This window comes from Chlamydotis macqueenii, chromosome 3, assembly GCF_036417535.1.
Source record: "Chlamydotis macqueenii isolate bChlMac1 chromosome 3, bChlMac1.mat, whole genome shotgun sequence".
Classification (NCBI taxonomy): Eukaryota; Metazoa; Chordata; class Aves; order Otidiformes; family Otididae; genus Chlamydotis; species Chlamydotis macqueenii.
In genome coordinates, this window is record NC_141558.1 from 85509550 (window position 1) to 85525914 (window position 16365).

Here is a 16365-nt window from a genome sequence, read left to right on the forward strand (position 1 = left end):
CAGAGGAGGGCCACGCAGGGAACACACAACCCTGTAGATCAAGTGGGGAATTTCTGGTGTGCCAATGGAGAGACTCACACACGACACAAACACTGCACCTCTCAGTCAGGCAGCGTTTGCAAGCTCCCTTTTCTCGCAGCCATGACACCTCGGCCTCGGGGAAAACCGGCTGGTGAACGTTAACAGTCACGCACCACACACCTGCGGGGGGCGCAACTGCCACCCCTCGCAGATGGAGCCCAGTTTCTCCCCCTCTCGTCCTCCTCCTCCTCCTTCTGCAAGCCCCTCAAAGGAGCAACCGGGCGCCCCGCCAAAGCCACCCGACGGCGTGAGGTGACCCGGCGAGAGCCCAACTCGCCCCGCAACGGCCCGCAGGAACCGCCGCTTTCCGCCGGCCGCGGTGCGCTCTGGGTAGCGTGTGCAGCGGTTACCGTTGCTAGGCGGGCGGCGCCGCGCTGGGCGCGCAGCGATGGTGAAGGAAACCATCCGGGTGTACGCGCGGGTGAAGCCGCTGGGCAGGCGGCAGCAAGCTGGGGTAGGACGGGGGTAGGAACCGGCTGCTGTGCTGCTGCGGGGCGGAGTGGAGCGGCTGGGGCCAGCCGGAGGTCGGCCTGCGGCGGGGCCGCCTGAAGGCGGGCGGGAGCGGGCGTCCGCTCGCCACCCTCCCCCGCCGTCAGAAGCCCTGCCGGCTTGTGCGAGCTGCGGGCTTTGTGCGTGGTCGGGTGAGGAGAGGAGAGGAGAGCCACAGTCTTGTGCTGTTCTCCGAAGCCTTAAGAAGTTAATAAAATCACGAAGTACAGGAGCTTAGGCTGTAACTACTGGGGGAGGGGGCGGGGAACTTTTTTTCCTGCCTAGTTGTTAGAGAACGGCTCCGCAGGAAAAGCATCTGGCGCTGGTCACTGGGTTACGCAGTGCAGCGCCGTTCGGAACTTTGGAGGGGAACGTGTGACTCCCAGTGTGTAGCTGTCCTTGCAAGGGATAATAAAGATAATGAAAGCGTTCTTCAGAAATCATCCATTTAGGTCTCTTCGTTGTCTTGCCGTTTTCAACCAGCTCTACTCATTCTGTTGTAGTCTTACATTCTCCCAGCTTTTTTTTTGGAGGGGGTTGTGATGGAGGCTGTGCTTTCTTTTTTTTATAACAGCTCAGATATTAAAGTGGTTTAGTAAGCAAATTATGTCAAAGGGGCTATGTACATTTCTGTTTCAAATCCTACTGTAGTGTTTGCGTGGTAACAAACAGGATAGCGTTAGTATGTGCTTGTTTGGTTGTGTAATAGCAGAAGCAGGATCTGTTAATGTATTAAGGGCTTTTGAAGTCGGTAGAGCCGTTCTGGTTTGCTATGTTGTTTTGGCATTCTGATTAGCCATGGTACGCAATGCAATTCTGAAATTTGTGTGAAGTTTTTCTTCAGGCAGTTACAGGTGCTAAGCTTATATAAGTGATATACCTAAGGGCTACGCTGTTCTATTGGTAAAATTAATTTGTTAATTCATATCCATGCTTATTAGATTTATTCAGTTGATGTTGATGAGAAATCTTTGTCCAGTCTGGAGATTATCATCCCACGTGATTTAGCAGATGGGTTCGTCAATAATAAACGAGAGAGCTACACGTTCAAGTGAGTAAAAGCCTTATCTTTATATCTTCTGCTTTTAGTGGTGGATATCTCTGTGTAGTGATACAGATCTAGAGAACCTGGAAAAGCCTATCCTTAAAATCAAGCTTCGGTTTAGATGGGTTTATTTTTATACAACTCTATTAACAAGAGGAATACTCCAGCATATTACGCTCTGCACCTGAACGAGTCTGATAGTGTTTGATACAGTGGTGCGGTTTTTGTCTGTCCGTTGTAAGTCACTATACATTTCTAAGTCTCATCTCAAAGGTTGCATCTTCATTTATCAGTTCTTCCATTTTTACATCTTGTCTTGAATTTGTGTAGGAAAATTGAATGCAGGACTGTGTGTTCTCTTGTGATCTAATGAGTTGGCCTGTACTGGCGAAAGATGTCTTGATGTTAAACACTCTGTTTAGAAGCTATTTTTCAGACATAACCAAAACACAGTAAAGAAAACCAGAGTTTGTTGAAAGAAACAAAACCATGGTTGTAGAATGTAAATAGGTTTTGGAAACCGAAAATAAGTACCAGTACTATCAATCAAATATTTTTATCTTTTCAACAGAAAACTTGGAGGCAACATTGAAAAATTTTTATTGCAAAGAAAGCTAGTTACATAACCACTTCTAATGACTAGGTTGAGATTGTCTTTTTCCAAGTTGAATAATCAAGTAAATTTGTTACTCTATGCTATTAAAAAAGAGAGCCCCAGATAAACATCTGCAGCTCAGACTGATGTCATTTTACATCAGCTGGGGAAAACTGTTCTGCCTGGGAAGAGAGGAGCTGCCCTCTCCAACGAGATTAATATGCGAAACTAGCTTAGGTTGCAGATGCCCAAGCCATCTGTAATGAATGCTGGTGTTTTTTCTGACTTTATAATTTATTTAAAAGCCTGGATTTTGATGCATTTTGATAAACACTATGCCTTATTATTCTTAAGACAATGCAAAAATAATGCTATGGAGGGAACATGTATTTTTCCTCTATAAAACTTATGCTTTCATGCAGTCTATCTATCCTGGTCACCTCAAACATTATTCTCCTTTGTTCTTATTTTCTTATTTTCTTATATGGGAATCAAACACAATTGTTTGAATTACATGGGTAATTAAGGGTTAGCAGGATAGAATAGATCCCTCTATACTTTGTGTATTGCATTTGTCTGTGATACTGTACACACCATGTAGTCCCTTGCAGTCCGTGGTGCCTTTCTATATACCTGGTGTCTGTAGTGCCTTTCTGTATACCCTGTGAAATTCTATGTGAGTATACAGTTCCAGATAGCAGGGACAACACAGAAAGGCACAAGCAGTCCAGGAGGTTTCTGGAGTGTATTAATGACAACTTCTTAACATATGGTTAAAGACCCAATGAGGGGAGAAGCTCTACTGCCCTTCTTATTTGCAAATACAGAAGAACTGATCAGGGATGTGAAACCTGGGAATAGGCTTTTCTGCAGTGGCCATGAGATAGTGAAATTCAGGATCCTGGGAGAAGGGAACAAAGCAAAAAGCAAGATCACGACCCTGGACTTAGGAGAGCAGACTTTGGCTTGTTCAGGGACCTGCTTGTAAGAATCCCATGAGACACAGACCTGGAGAGAAGTCCAGGAGAGCTGGCTGATTTTTTAAGTCACCTCCAAGCTCAAGAACAGTCCATCCTGATGAGCAGGAAATGATGAAAAGGCAGCAGGAGGCCTGCATGGATGAGCAAGCAGCTCCTGACTAAATGCAAACATAAAAAGGAAGTGTAGAAGAGGTGGAAGCCAAGTGAGGTGACCCAGGAAGGCTATCTGAGGAATGGGATCAGGAAAGCCTAGCTAAGTGCACAGTGAAGGGTGTTGAAAATGAGCTGAGCTGCTGGGCTCTGAGGGTTGTCATCGTGGGTACAAAGTCCAGCTGGAGGCCAGTCACTAATGGTGTAATTCAAACTGCGATCTGTTTAGCATTAATGACCTGGGTGATGAGACCCAGTGAAGCTTCAGCAAGTTCAGAGACAATATGAAACTGTGAAGGATGATCTCTGAATGTGCTGGCATTCAGAGAGAGCTCAAGAGGCTGGAGAAATGGGCCAGTGGGAATGTCATGAAGTTCAACAAAGTGCAATGCCAGTCCCGCTCCTGGTGAGGAATAAGCAGGGTTGACTGAAAGCTCAGGGTTGCAGAAAAGAACCTGAAGTCGTCATAGACAAAAAGTTGAATGTGAGTCAGGAATACACCATTTGCAGCAAAGAAGGCCAACAGCCTCTGGGCTACATTAGGCAAGAGTCTTGCCAACAGGTTAAGGGATTTGATCCTTCCCTTCTAGACACAACCAGTGAGATCACATCTGCAGTTCTGTGCCGAGTTCTGGACTCCAGCAAAGGGACACAAAATTGATTAAGAGACTGGAGCATCTGACATGTGAGGAGAGGCTCAGCGACCTGGGACTGTTTATCCTGGAGAAGAGAAGGCTCAAAGAAATCTTGTCAATGTGTATAAACACCCGATGGGGAGAGGAGGAATAAAGAAGATGGAGCCAGATGCTTCTCAGTGGTGCTCAGTGAAAGGACAAGAGTTAATGTGCACAAATTGAAATAAAGGAAATATCAGAAAAACCTTTTTACTGTGAGGTGATCAAATACTAGAACAGGTTACCCAGAGAGGTTGTGGAGTCTCCATGCATGGAGATACTCAAAACCTGACTGTATGACCCCTGCTCTAGCTGACCCTCCTTTGAGCACAGGGATTGGAGCAGATGGTCCCTTCCAACCTTTGATTCTGTAAGACAACTGCAGGTATTTTAAATAGGAAGTGACAAAACTTAAGATTTAATTAAATATCTCATTGTGACTTACATTGTGACATTCTGCAGCAGAATGAAGGAAGCAGTTACAAAGAAAAGTGAGCCTGGCCATACTGGTGGGATGCTGTATTTGGTTATAGTGTAATCTATTTATCCAGGTTTCAGTGTGGTGCCAGTTACAAACACTGATTCTCCTGATAGATTTAAAATAGCATTTATTTTTTTCAAAGCCACGTCATTTTATCAGAGGATTTTATTGTACAGATCTTGTCAAAGCAGCACTGTGTACAACCTATTTATGTACAATAGCACAACAGCACGCTGTGGTTAAGACTACAGGGAAAACATTGTATTAAGTTATGTAAGCCTAATGATGTAAACATTGACTATTACAAACACAAACAAAAATGTATGAATCAAGTAGTGTTTTAAGATTCTGAGCAATTATTATTTGCTTAATATTTTCAGATTTGAGAAAATTTTTGATCAAGAGGCAAAACAAGATGTGGTTTTTGACTGCATTGCCAAACCAGTAGCAGAATGGTACGTTGTTCGTCTTGCGACTAATCGGGGTAACACAGGGTCAAAAATAGCTTTCATTGTATTTCTTGGAGAAGAGCTGGGAAGTGTTTGTCTCACTGTTTTAAAAGTGGATTGATATTTTAATTTTCTAAATACTGACATATCTGAACCTAGGAGATATGCAGCAATCCCCTGAGAATTTTATGTACGGTAAAGTTCCGTTATTAACTCCTAAAATAGCACTGCTACTGTTACCCCTGTTGTTGCATAAGCATAGAAATCCACGTCTAATTAGATTTTTTGTCTATAATATAAGCTCACATCATTGCATTAGAAAAGTATTCCCTATATAATTCCATGAAGGGGAAATGAAGAATGAAAATATTTTTTCATATGAAATGAAAAAATGAAAATCTTATCCTCCTGTTTAGTTTTCATTAAGGCAGAGACACTCATAAGTTAGTACCTGTGGAGATATTCTCAGTTTTTGCCCTCATTATTTTTGTCTTAATGTGTAGGGCAGTGATTTTGGCACTGTTTTTGTTTTTCTCCATATAGTAGTCAATCAATGCTCATATTTTGGGGTTTGCGAAGGCAAACATTTAAGCCTGATGTAGAAACCCTCTTAGTTCATTGCATGGATTGAATACCACTCTGAACCAGGTGGATTTTCCAGTATGCCATTCTCTTTGCTCAGCTTATGCGCACATTGCTGAAGTTAGTACTGCTTTTTGCGAGGGAGAAAATCCCACACTGGAGGAAGCAGAATTTCAGCATAATGTTCATCTGTTTATCAGACTTACTACTCAGAATCCAAACTTGTAGCAAGTTGGGAAGTATTGCTTTAGGTGCCGAGTTTTCTCATTCATTGTCTGACCCATTGGTTGGTTTAAGCTATGATTCTGCAAGTTATTATTTAGCCTATTGCACTGCCACGTGTTATGTACTGCAGGGAAACAGACGACTTTTACTTAGAAGTAAAAATATAGCTAGCTCTTTACGATTTCATTTTCTTGATTTTCCCCTCTGTTTTCTTCTTAAAAGTCCCACATAAAGCAGGAGGATAACTGACAGTGAAAATTAAGAAAGAGCCAATGAATTTTAAACTTCACTAGAATAAGTTAAATATGCTTAAAAAAAATTGTTATAGTCTTCTTTCACCCAAAAGGGATTTCTTTGCTTATCTCACTTTATAATATACAGCTTCAGGTTAACTCATTTACTTAACTTTTAATAGTTCTGAGTTTATTTGGGACTGCAGACAAAAACTTCTGTATCTTATTTGACTGCACTTGGAAAGAGAAGGGTTAAAACTCTCGTTGTTACATGCTATGGATTGAATTATCCTCAACAAAAACTCAGAGTATCAAAGCTAACTAGCAACAGACTGACTGATTTTTTTCCTTTGGAGTGTGGAGTATTTTGCTAGAATACGGAAAGTTTTTCCAGTTGAGTAATTCACCTATACAGTGCTTAAATAAACAGGAAGGGGTATTGTTTTCCTTTGTTTCAGTGTTGGCCGATACAAGATTTTTATACATTGATTTACTCCATTATGTACAGTTTAGTTTTGACTTTTAGAGATTTTAAAGTTCTTAAATGCTATTAAAATCAGCAGTGTTTAGGCATACAGTTATCTCTGAATAGCTGAGTCTTTAATGCTGAAATTTATTTATAAAACCATTCTTAACCGAGTCAAGACTGTTTTCACTCTGAGTATTATAATATGTTAAAGCTTGTATTCTAGTTGATGTTTGTATTGTTACTGATAATATTGAAGGATAATTTTGCTTGTGTTTTTATAGTAGAGTAGGCAATACTTGAAGTATGTTCCTGTTTCTCATCCTCTTCCTTCATTTTTACTTTTTCTTAGGCAAAAATATGTATTTGGAAAGGTCTTCATAGTCATGAGGTTCCTTGGCTAATGGAGTCCTTAAATGTGCCTGAAATTTATTTCACCCTGTAGTTAATGACTCAATGTTCCTTTCCATTGTGGGACAATAAGAACTGCCCTGTTACTCTGAAAGACCGCAGTCTTTCACAGCAAAATGTTCTTCGCTATGTGTTTCTTCCTAAGTCAATGTTTTTTTGCAAGGAAAAACTCTTGAAAATGCACTAATTTCAGTTGTTGGAGTCACTTTACTAAGGGAACAGTTTTCGTCTGTGCATTGCCAGGGAAAAGAAAGTAGCAGAAAAGTATCAATGAAATAGTTCAGTAACATTTTGAGCCTCCTTGCCATGCATATTTACAGTCATGAGAAAATTTAGTTAGACTTGAATGCTCAGAAGAAAAATCTTCAGTGTTGTTTAAACTATAAACATCAATGCAATGTTCAGGATTCTGAAAACTTTCTAGCTATTCTTAAATGGATGGAAATTGAATGCAACTTTTAAATTTTTTTTAAAAGTGTGCTTTCTTTGATGTTGGGCCGCTACTTTTCTCTCTTTAAGTCCAATTACACTGTCATCTTGCCTGTGGTTTCAGAGGCACCAGACATTAGTTCATTTAGTTTGCTTCTTAAGTCAGAAGTACCAGCCTCTGCAAACCATTATAAGCATGTTATTTGCTTGATTTTTTTTAATTATTATTTTGTTAATACTTGAGTCACCTCTTACCTGGTTTCTTTTTGTTATTTGTTTGTGCTTTCCTGTTTTCTTTTTAAATATATCTTCTTGATAATTTTTTTTTGTGCAGAGCCAACTTGATCTTTAAGAAGCAGCACTAACTGCATTACTCTGTTAAAAAAAAAAGAGAAAAATAAATAACATTCTTTTACAATTTGTGAACAATTAAGCATTGCTTTAGTCTAACGGAACAAGGTTACTCTCATAATGCTTCAAATATTAGTGTTATGATGATGAATACAGTCAGAAATTAAGTAGGAAATCTTAGTGTTTTGAAATTACTTTTGGTTTTAGTTCTAATATGGCCAATGTTTTGTCTTGATTTATTAGAGAATAACATTGAAAGTATTTTCTCTTCAGATGTATCACGCAAATAAGAAACAGCTCAACTGTTTATAAAACTAATGGCAATCACCTGTGTTTTTTAAAAAGATCTGATAGCCTCCAAGATGATACTCCCATTGCTGCAGATTTTAGTTTCTTCTTGTATGCTGTGTTTATCCTAAGAATTAGCATCTGTAATATACAAACTACTTCCCTTCTGTTTTTTTCTGCTGCTCATTCTTACAGAAAATGTAGTCAAAATATTTTGTAGAACAGCATCATTATAATGGTTGATGGTATTTTGTAATGTCTCTCTTTCCAGTTTTAGAAAATATTTCACCAGTAATTGAAAATGTTTGGAAAACCTATTTACATCATTAGATTGCCTTGTAACACAAAGCCACAGGATGTAGACTAAACATCCTAATAGGACATTTCTAGCTTTACTGAACATGCTCATACAAATCCAATGATCATCCTTTTCTTTTCTGCTATTTTTTCTTCCTGTTTAAGTCTGTGAATAACATGATATAATAAAAGTATTTGGACCTGCTCTTTTGTGGGTTTTGGGGGTGTTTTTGTTTTGATTTTTTTCCTCTCATGAATAACTCAGGGTTTTGTGTTTTACTATGTATTCAAGGAAAATAAAATATCTAGAAGTTTTTTCAAACATATGAAATTTCAGTAGTTTGTAAAGGGATGCTTATTTTCTTTCAATTTGTGCTCTCCTTTTGACCATCTAAGCTAGAGTAATGCTGAATGTGCATTACTTTACTGACTTTGATAGGATTGTAGATTAATATAATTGCTCTGAAATTTGAACCATTAGATACAACATTTCTTGAAACATAAAATCTGACATAGTTTACAAGGTTTTGTAATAAGTATTTGTTACAAATAAAAGGTTACAAATAAATTATGACCTCTGTTTTTGAACATCGTGGAGTAAAAGAAATTGAGAGATTCTTAAAAACTTTAGGTTCTTATTTCTGAATTTTTGTATGGTTCTTCATTATTTTTAAAGCTAATTATCAGTAACAGATAAAAGTCATATTGTTACTTTTTTACAGCAGAAGAAACATTTTCTCTTTTATTTTGTTGGAAGCCCATATCATATTCAATAACTTAGTATAAATTTATCCTAACAAGAAGAATGTGGAGTTAGTGGGGCTATTCCTTTGATAGTACTTAATCTGCAGATTTTGTCATCCTTTGAAATGTGATGCAATTTGTATTTTCCTTGTGATGTAGACCTTAAATTGTGAAAAAAAATAAAAATAAAATCCATATATCTGAAATCTTACAATAATTTGATTTTACACTGGGTAATATATAGCTCTTTTAGCATTGTCATGGGTCTTTCAGAACCTCCTTAATTTCAATTCTTGTGTGATGTAACTACACAAGCTTTGGCTTTGTACAGATGTTTGACTTCTGGGGAAAAGATCATTATTTTGCAACTGGAATCCCAGATTATTTTTTAAGTTCACTTTATTTTTACTGTTATATAATTTGAAATACAAGGTCTTTTTTTTTTTTTTTTTTAGTATTTAACAGTATAATTACACATGTGCAACATGTTAGATGTTTAAAATAGGTTTAATAACATTAGCTGCAACAGTACTAAATATCTTAGGGAAAATTTCAGACTACAGCAGCAAAAATTATATGTGACAGGAGAACAGAAAAGTAAAAGTCAGTCATGATTATTTATTCATTATTTAATAGCCACAACCCACCATTAAATTGCTTATCTGTTGTTTTGCATCTCAAAAAAAACTTATTAAGAGGTATTTTCCACTCTAAAGAAATTACCTCTCAAAAGAACTGTGTAGAACTCATCCTTTTGAGCGATGAAATAAAGCAGTTTTTTTTAATGAGGAGACCCAAAACAGGTACAGGTTCCTTACTTGTATCTCTCTACTTCAATGAGGAAATAACCTGAATTAAGTTCCTTAGAAGATGCACTAAACTTTCATTCTTATTTGGACTCACCTTACCTGGGCATTCCAAAATCTTGCTTATATCTATGTATCTTCCTATACATGCGTCATATATAGGAAGCTGTTTCTCCACCCTTTTTACCCACATTCCCTTCCCCTCTGCCCCTCCTTTCTTTTTATATTTGTTTAGCAGAACTGCAGCATATTGCCTCTGCGTTTGTGGATATTGTTGGCTGGTACAGCAGGTTGCTGCCTGCCCTAATAGGAAGCATTGTTTCCAACACAGTAGGCTCAATACAGACTTGTACAGTTTTGGTACTGTGATGTCGATATAAATGTCAACTCAAGTTGTAATACAAAAGGGTGGAATGATTAGAATGTTGTAAGACCCTTATGATACAAGTCAATTGCTTGCTTTTTATCGTCCTGGCACAGTGGCTCCCCAACCAGGTTAAAATCTCTTGGTATCATCAACATGATACAATATTTGCTACCATGTTGAAAGCTGGTCTTTCTATAAAGACTTGTTAAATCTTCACGCTAATATGATTAAAATGAAGAATGCCTAGTAAAACAACTTATGCTCTGGTAGAGGAGGAGTTTTTTTCTGGAATTTTGTGAAGGTGTAAGCACGTGGATTTTCTAGAAGATAGTCCTTGTTAACTAACTAAATGATAGGCTTGTATAAACAATGATCCGTTCTAACCTGGATGTATTTGTGACGCAGTGAGGGTAGTGGTGGCTTGGCTGACCTGTAGGCAACCTTGTATCACAGCTGTATTATTGCTAATGTGGGTCGCTTACTTTTTTGGATGTCAGCTTGAAACAAATGTAGCTTAAAATTTCCCCTAATTTGAGAAATTTGATCAGTAATGCTAACAGTTCTTCCTGAAAGTGTGTACAATTATGAAGCAATAAAACGTGAAAAGCTTTGTTAATGTTTCAGCTCAAATGATTATTAGTTGCTCATGATTATTTTGCCTTAAATTGAACAGTTTAGAATTGTTGCAAGAAGGCTGCTTATTATAGGTTACAGTTTGATAGCTTTTATTCGGAATATCTTTGTGTCACTTATCTTCTGCAGTGCTTATGGTGGAATTCTAAATATATTTAGATATTTTAGTTAAAATAAGAAATTGCATTACACCTTAATTTTTTTAGGAAAGTCCTTTTGAAATTTCTAAGGAAACTCGCTTGCAGTAATTTTTCAAAAACAGTTACGTGCACATTTGGAGTTGTTTTTGAAAGATGAAGCGTTACCAAATTAGATTTGTTCCATGAATCTGGCAAAGGCATAAAGAAAAAAAATGTCATACTGAGATACTTTGTTTATTTTAATTAAAATAAACTTTAATCTGATCTCCAAGTGATAGAAGATACCTAAATACTAAGTCTCTGTAAAGACAAATCCCCCCTGAAAAATTGTTTTCCAAATCCTGCAAATCAAGTTCTTCCCTCTTTTTGTCTTAAATATCATGCCTAGGGGCTAGTTTGCCAGGATTGTATTGATTATTTTTTTTTTTTTTAGGAAAATAACTATAAATTGAAGTCTTCTGAGATAGAAAGAAGGTAAATGAGGGACATTGGTAAAATATTTCAGGTCAGCAAGAACTGAAATGAGGAGAGGGCTGAAAGTATTGCAAGGTCAAAGATTATTGGTGTTTTCTACTTTGTTCATTGGCCTAGTATTTTAATAGCTATTTATTATTTGTTCCAACTATATGCCTTTATGTTACCAGTCATTCAAAATTAAGATGTCAGAACTAAAGTTAAAATGATAGTGTGCAGCTGAAATAAACTAACGAAATCAAAGTGATTAATTTTTAAAGCTGAAATTTGTTTCTTGTTCCCAGGATTTTCTCTTATCTACATATAAACTCTCACAGAATTTAGTCCTTACTTAACAAGGCCTTTTTTTTTGTTTGTTTTCATTTAAACATATACCTATGTTTTACTTATTAGTATTATAAACTTAGTAAAAACCTTTCTCTTTCAGCTTTTGCATTTTAAAACAATAATAAAAATTACAAATTACTTAAATACATCAACTTAAATGATCATTTTAATCCTTTTGAAGACTGAGAAATATGTCTTGCAATAGGAATTAAGAGTGTGAGAAAGTAAATCTTTTTGCTTAGATTTCATATTTATCATTGCTGTGATGGTTTTTGGTGTTCTGGATAGGCTTCATTTACCAATTGCTGAGATGATATTTCTGCATTTATCTGTAATGCCTGCCAGGGTCAAAATCTTGGGAACAAGATTGTCACTATTTCTTCATCTTTTTTATAATGAAGTTTGGAGTAAAATAAAAGGAATTAGAGCTCTCTTGACTTCCCTGAGGAAGACTGTCATATTACTGGTTATAAAACTAATTAATTGAGACTAGTCTGAAATAGCGCAGAGTTCATAGCATGTTTCCAAAGACTGATAAGGACCCTTTAGTTTTTACTTCTGCTGATGCTCTGCGAATCTGCTACCAAATCAGAATAATTAAATCAGAAGAGATCTCTGTAGGTCATCTGATCCAACTTCCTGAGGAAAGCAAGTCTAGCTTCAAGGTTAGATCAGGTTGCTCAGGCCCTTGTCCCGTAGAACTTTGAAAATGTCAAAAGATGGGGATCTCACAGTCCCTCTGGCCACCTGTTCCACGGCTTAACTACTCTCACTGTGAAGAACATTTTCCTTCTACCTACTTGGAATTTCCCATCTTGCATCTTGTGACCACTGCGTCTTGTGCTACCACTGTAAACCTCTGAGGAGAATCTGAATCCATCTCTGTAATGATCCATTTTATAACGGAAGATGGTAATTAGGTTTACGTACACAGCCTTTCTCTTCTCCAGGTTGATAGAAAACAGCTCCCTTGTCTTCCCATTCTGTGTGATGCACTCCAACCTAAACTAACTTGTTTCTGTCAAACTCACTCCAGTTTCTTTATAGCATCCTTCTTCTACTAGGGAGTCCAAAACTGTACACAGAACCCAAGGGGGACAGTTCGTTTTATTTTTTACAAGTTTTGATGGTAACTGTTTTGTTTGGTTCAGCAAAACCTGTGTAGCAGCAGAGGAAGCAGAGTTCTTCATTGTACTTAGGCACAAGCCTGCCTCAAGGCTCGTTAACAATGAGACAGAAACAAATGAAAAGTTCTGTGTCCAAAGACTTTAAATAGACCAAGTGATCTTCACTGCAAATTAAAACAAAATGTAGCCAGAAAAACCAACCACAATAAAACAACCTCAGTCTGCTTTCAACCTCTGTCTACTGTCACTGGGCTTTATACCGCTGTTTATATTGTCTCAGATATTCAAGGACAAAGTACTGAATGATATTTTAAAATGTAGTAACTACCCATAAATTGTCTAGCTCTCACTTGAGGAATTTATCACTTGAGGAATGTTAAGCAGTTGTAACCATAACGGATCTATCAATTTTAAGTGGAATTGCTAGCATGAGTTAAGCTTCTGTATCACACTATTTAGAAATTAGACATCTTTCAGGCATGAGGCAAGTCAGATGGCTGACTGAAAATGCCAGTTCAGAAGTCTGTAACAGCCATTTATTTAAACAGGGATCTAAAATTATTTTTTTTAATGAAAAGTTAATTTCTCACTGTTCATATTTTTAAATTGCCACTAATTATAAGTAAGTTAGAAAGTGCAAGTTAACTGGTAACTGAGAGAGAAAATTTGAGAAAAAGACCATATGGCCTCGCTCTCCTTTAACTACATTCATATGTGAGTCCATGCTGGAAGGAGTTGTCCTATGTCTGATAATTGATATGAAGTTCTATTGACAGCTTTTGCTTAACAAGATTGTAATGGCAGAGGCAGGGTCTTTCTAACATAATCAAAAACCCAATAATCCACTGAAACCCTGAGCCTAGCCTTGTTTTTTCCCAATTATATTATCAAGTCTGGTAAAAGATGCTACCTTTGTCTAAATAACTGTTTTTTCTTATACTTTTAGACCATCATAGTGGCAGCTACAATGTTACAGCATTTGTTTATTCTTCCTTGATGTTACTGGCTAAATCCTTACATGTAATGACCATTTCCTATTAACATTTTTTTTTCTCTGGACTATCTTGCCACTGATAAGGGGACTTTTAAAATATTGATCCCTTGCTATTGCAATCAATGATTGATTTTTATTTTTTTTTCCCATCAGTTTCTCAAAGGGCAGAACAGAAAGCATATTTTAATTCATTTTTTCGTAAAGCAAAAACTTATTTTCTTGAGCCAGCATCTTTACATAAGCTTTTGTACAACAGTACTTGGGTTTTGAAGCAGTATTGAAGTTGTGGAATAAGTAATGAACATTTAATTCAATGTGCTGCTTTGTTATTATGTCTCTTCCCCAAAACAAGAGAAGTATCAGAATAAAGCATATTTCAAGTTAATTGAAAAAAATAATTTGTAGAATGTATGTTGAAAGTTCATAACATATTAGAAGTACTTTTGCAACATAAAGATATGTTTGAATACTGGTGTCACTATTGTGATTTCTGTCTCAAAGATTGTAGATTGTTATTATGGGAGACTTTCTTGGTAGTCTGTGTCATAGCTTGGAGGTAAAACTGGAAAACTTTTAGTTTGTCCAATCCCATCATGCTAAATGATGTTGCTGTCATAATGCATGGTTAGGTTTATACAGCAGTGTGATCAAATTAATCTCCTTAGTCAGTTGTGTGCACAGACTACCTCTCCTTTGGTAAAGGAATGCTTTCAATTGTATGCAATATAGAGGACATGTTCAATACTTTCTTTGTGCTTAAAAAATGTTGTTGATTAGCTTTGTAAGGTCAAGCACAAACTGTTGTGTTTTTAAAAAACAGCAATAATTTTTTGATGCTTAACCAGAAAAGAAGCATTCGGTTCTTTCTGTAAAATGTAAGAACAGATCTAACCTTTTTCTGTGTTAACATAATCTTGAAGTAGACATGTAATTGGCTTAGAAATTATACTGCAAAATAAAATGATGAAAGTCCTAAAAGATTTAGGACTGCAATAAAACAATACTTATTGCTAGATTAGTTGTTTGCCTGCATTTAATGTTATTATTTCATTAACATTGATACTAGCTATTGTTACTATTTTCTTGTTAATTTAAGAATATTTCCTTCTTTTTTTTTTTTTTTCTCTTTCTTCCTCTGTCTTATTCTTATTCTGACTTCCACCAAGGGAAACCTTTGTTGTATAATTTAGGTTATTTAATGACGCCAACTTTACTAAACAAGCTTATTACATAAATACTTGTTGATGAATTCAGAATACTTAACAGATAATTAGGTAATCGTGATGTTTCCTCACCAATATTTTGGTTTAAATTGACTTTTCTTACAGTGATTAAAAACAAGACTGAAATTTATCATCCAACACACCTTCATATATGGCATACATCTGTAAATATATTGTCACTTAGACATACATGTTTCCATTTCAAATTACTATATCAATCAAATATTAGAATTTTTTCATTGTATACAGCCTTGTAGTATGTGAGCCTTTACATGGTTTGACAGACGTATTTTCACTGAAATACAAAAATTTCAAAATTTTAAAATATGTATTTACCAAGTACTAACACCATTGTTAATTATGCTGCAAAATCTAGAAAATGATAATATTCTAGCATCATGAGTTAAATCTAAAATATTAAGATTAAATTTGTTTAGTTCTGATCCATTTGCTTTAGCTTTTGGTCAGCCCTGAGTTGGTCTGCCAGTAGGAGTACATGATCATTGTATGTCCCTTCCAACAGAAGTACCCTATTCAATCCTAATTTGCAGAGTGTGACCTTTTTGGGCCTTTCTTGGCAGTCGTGAAACCTAGATCTCCTACACATTGATCACAAGATATGAAGACAGCTCAGTGTAGCAAATGACATGAAAATATGATTGTTTGCATTACATGTCTATGTTTTCCCAGAAATGTCATCTTTTTCTGGGAATCTTGGGCAATTTTTTTCAGACTTATTTACATGTAGAAATTCAGACCAATGACACTTGTCCATATTCAGTGGATTTTGTTGTTCACAGGTACGAAGTCCAATATGTGGGACTTACTGCTCATTCACATGACAGCTTAAGTTTTTCCTTTACGCATTTGAGTTGGTTCATATTTTCTAGATAGGAACATAGCATACTTGATTGTTAAGCAGTAGAAGCAAAGCTGAAACAACAAATAATTTGTTAGAATGGACTTTTTAATATATATTTTTCTGTATTTGTTTGGGTTAAAACTAACCTTGAATATTTTTGTAGATAAAATTGATGCACATTTTACTATGTAAAGATTGCCTAATGTAACTTGTGATGAATAGCACTTTGTTTTCTTTTTATAAAAGCTAAGTCTACCACAAAGTGTTACAAATATATGCCTGCATGTTTTAGCATCTAAGGAAAATGAACTCTCTGAATTTCCTAATACAGTGAAACAAATGTACAAATTTGGACAAATTTTAGCCATCATATTTTAAAAACTTCTTTCTCTCTGTAGCAGGCTTTATAGTTCTGGGCTTGGTATTATTTAAAAAAGAAAGC

At 36.5% G+C, this 16365-nt stretch overlaps 1 protein-coding gene across 1 annotated transcript in view; it reads left to right on the plus strand.

The window, feature by feature from the left end:
• The first annotated feature begins 469 nt into the window (after nt 1-469).
• KIF6 (kinesin family member 6) overlaps nt 470-16365 on the plus strand; it is a 163450-nt gene continuing 147554 nt past the window's right edge. The window contains exons 1-3 of the mRNA XM_086743876.1: nt 470-535; nt 1512-1621; nt 4876-4950. Of these exons, the coding sequence (XP_086600002.1) occupies nt 470-535; nt 1512-1621; nt 4876-4950 (251 nt within the window). The remainder of the gene's footprint in view (nt 536-1511; nt 1622-4875; nt 4951-16365) is intronic.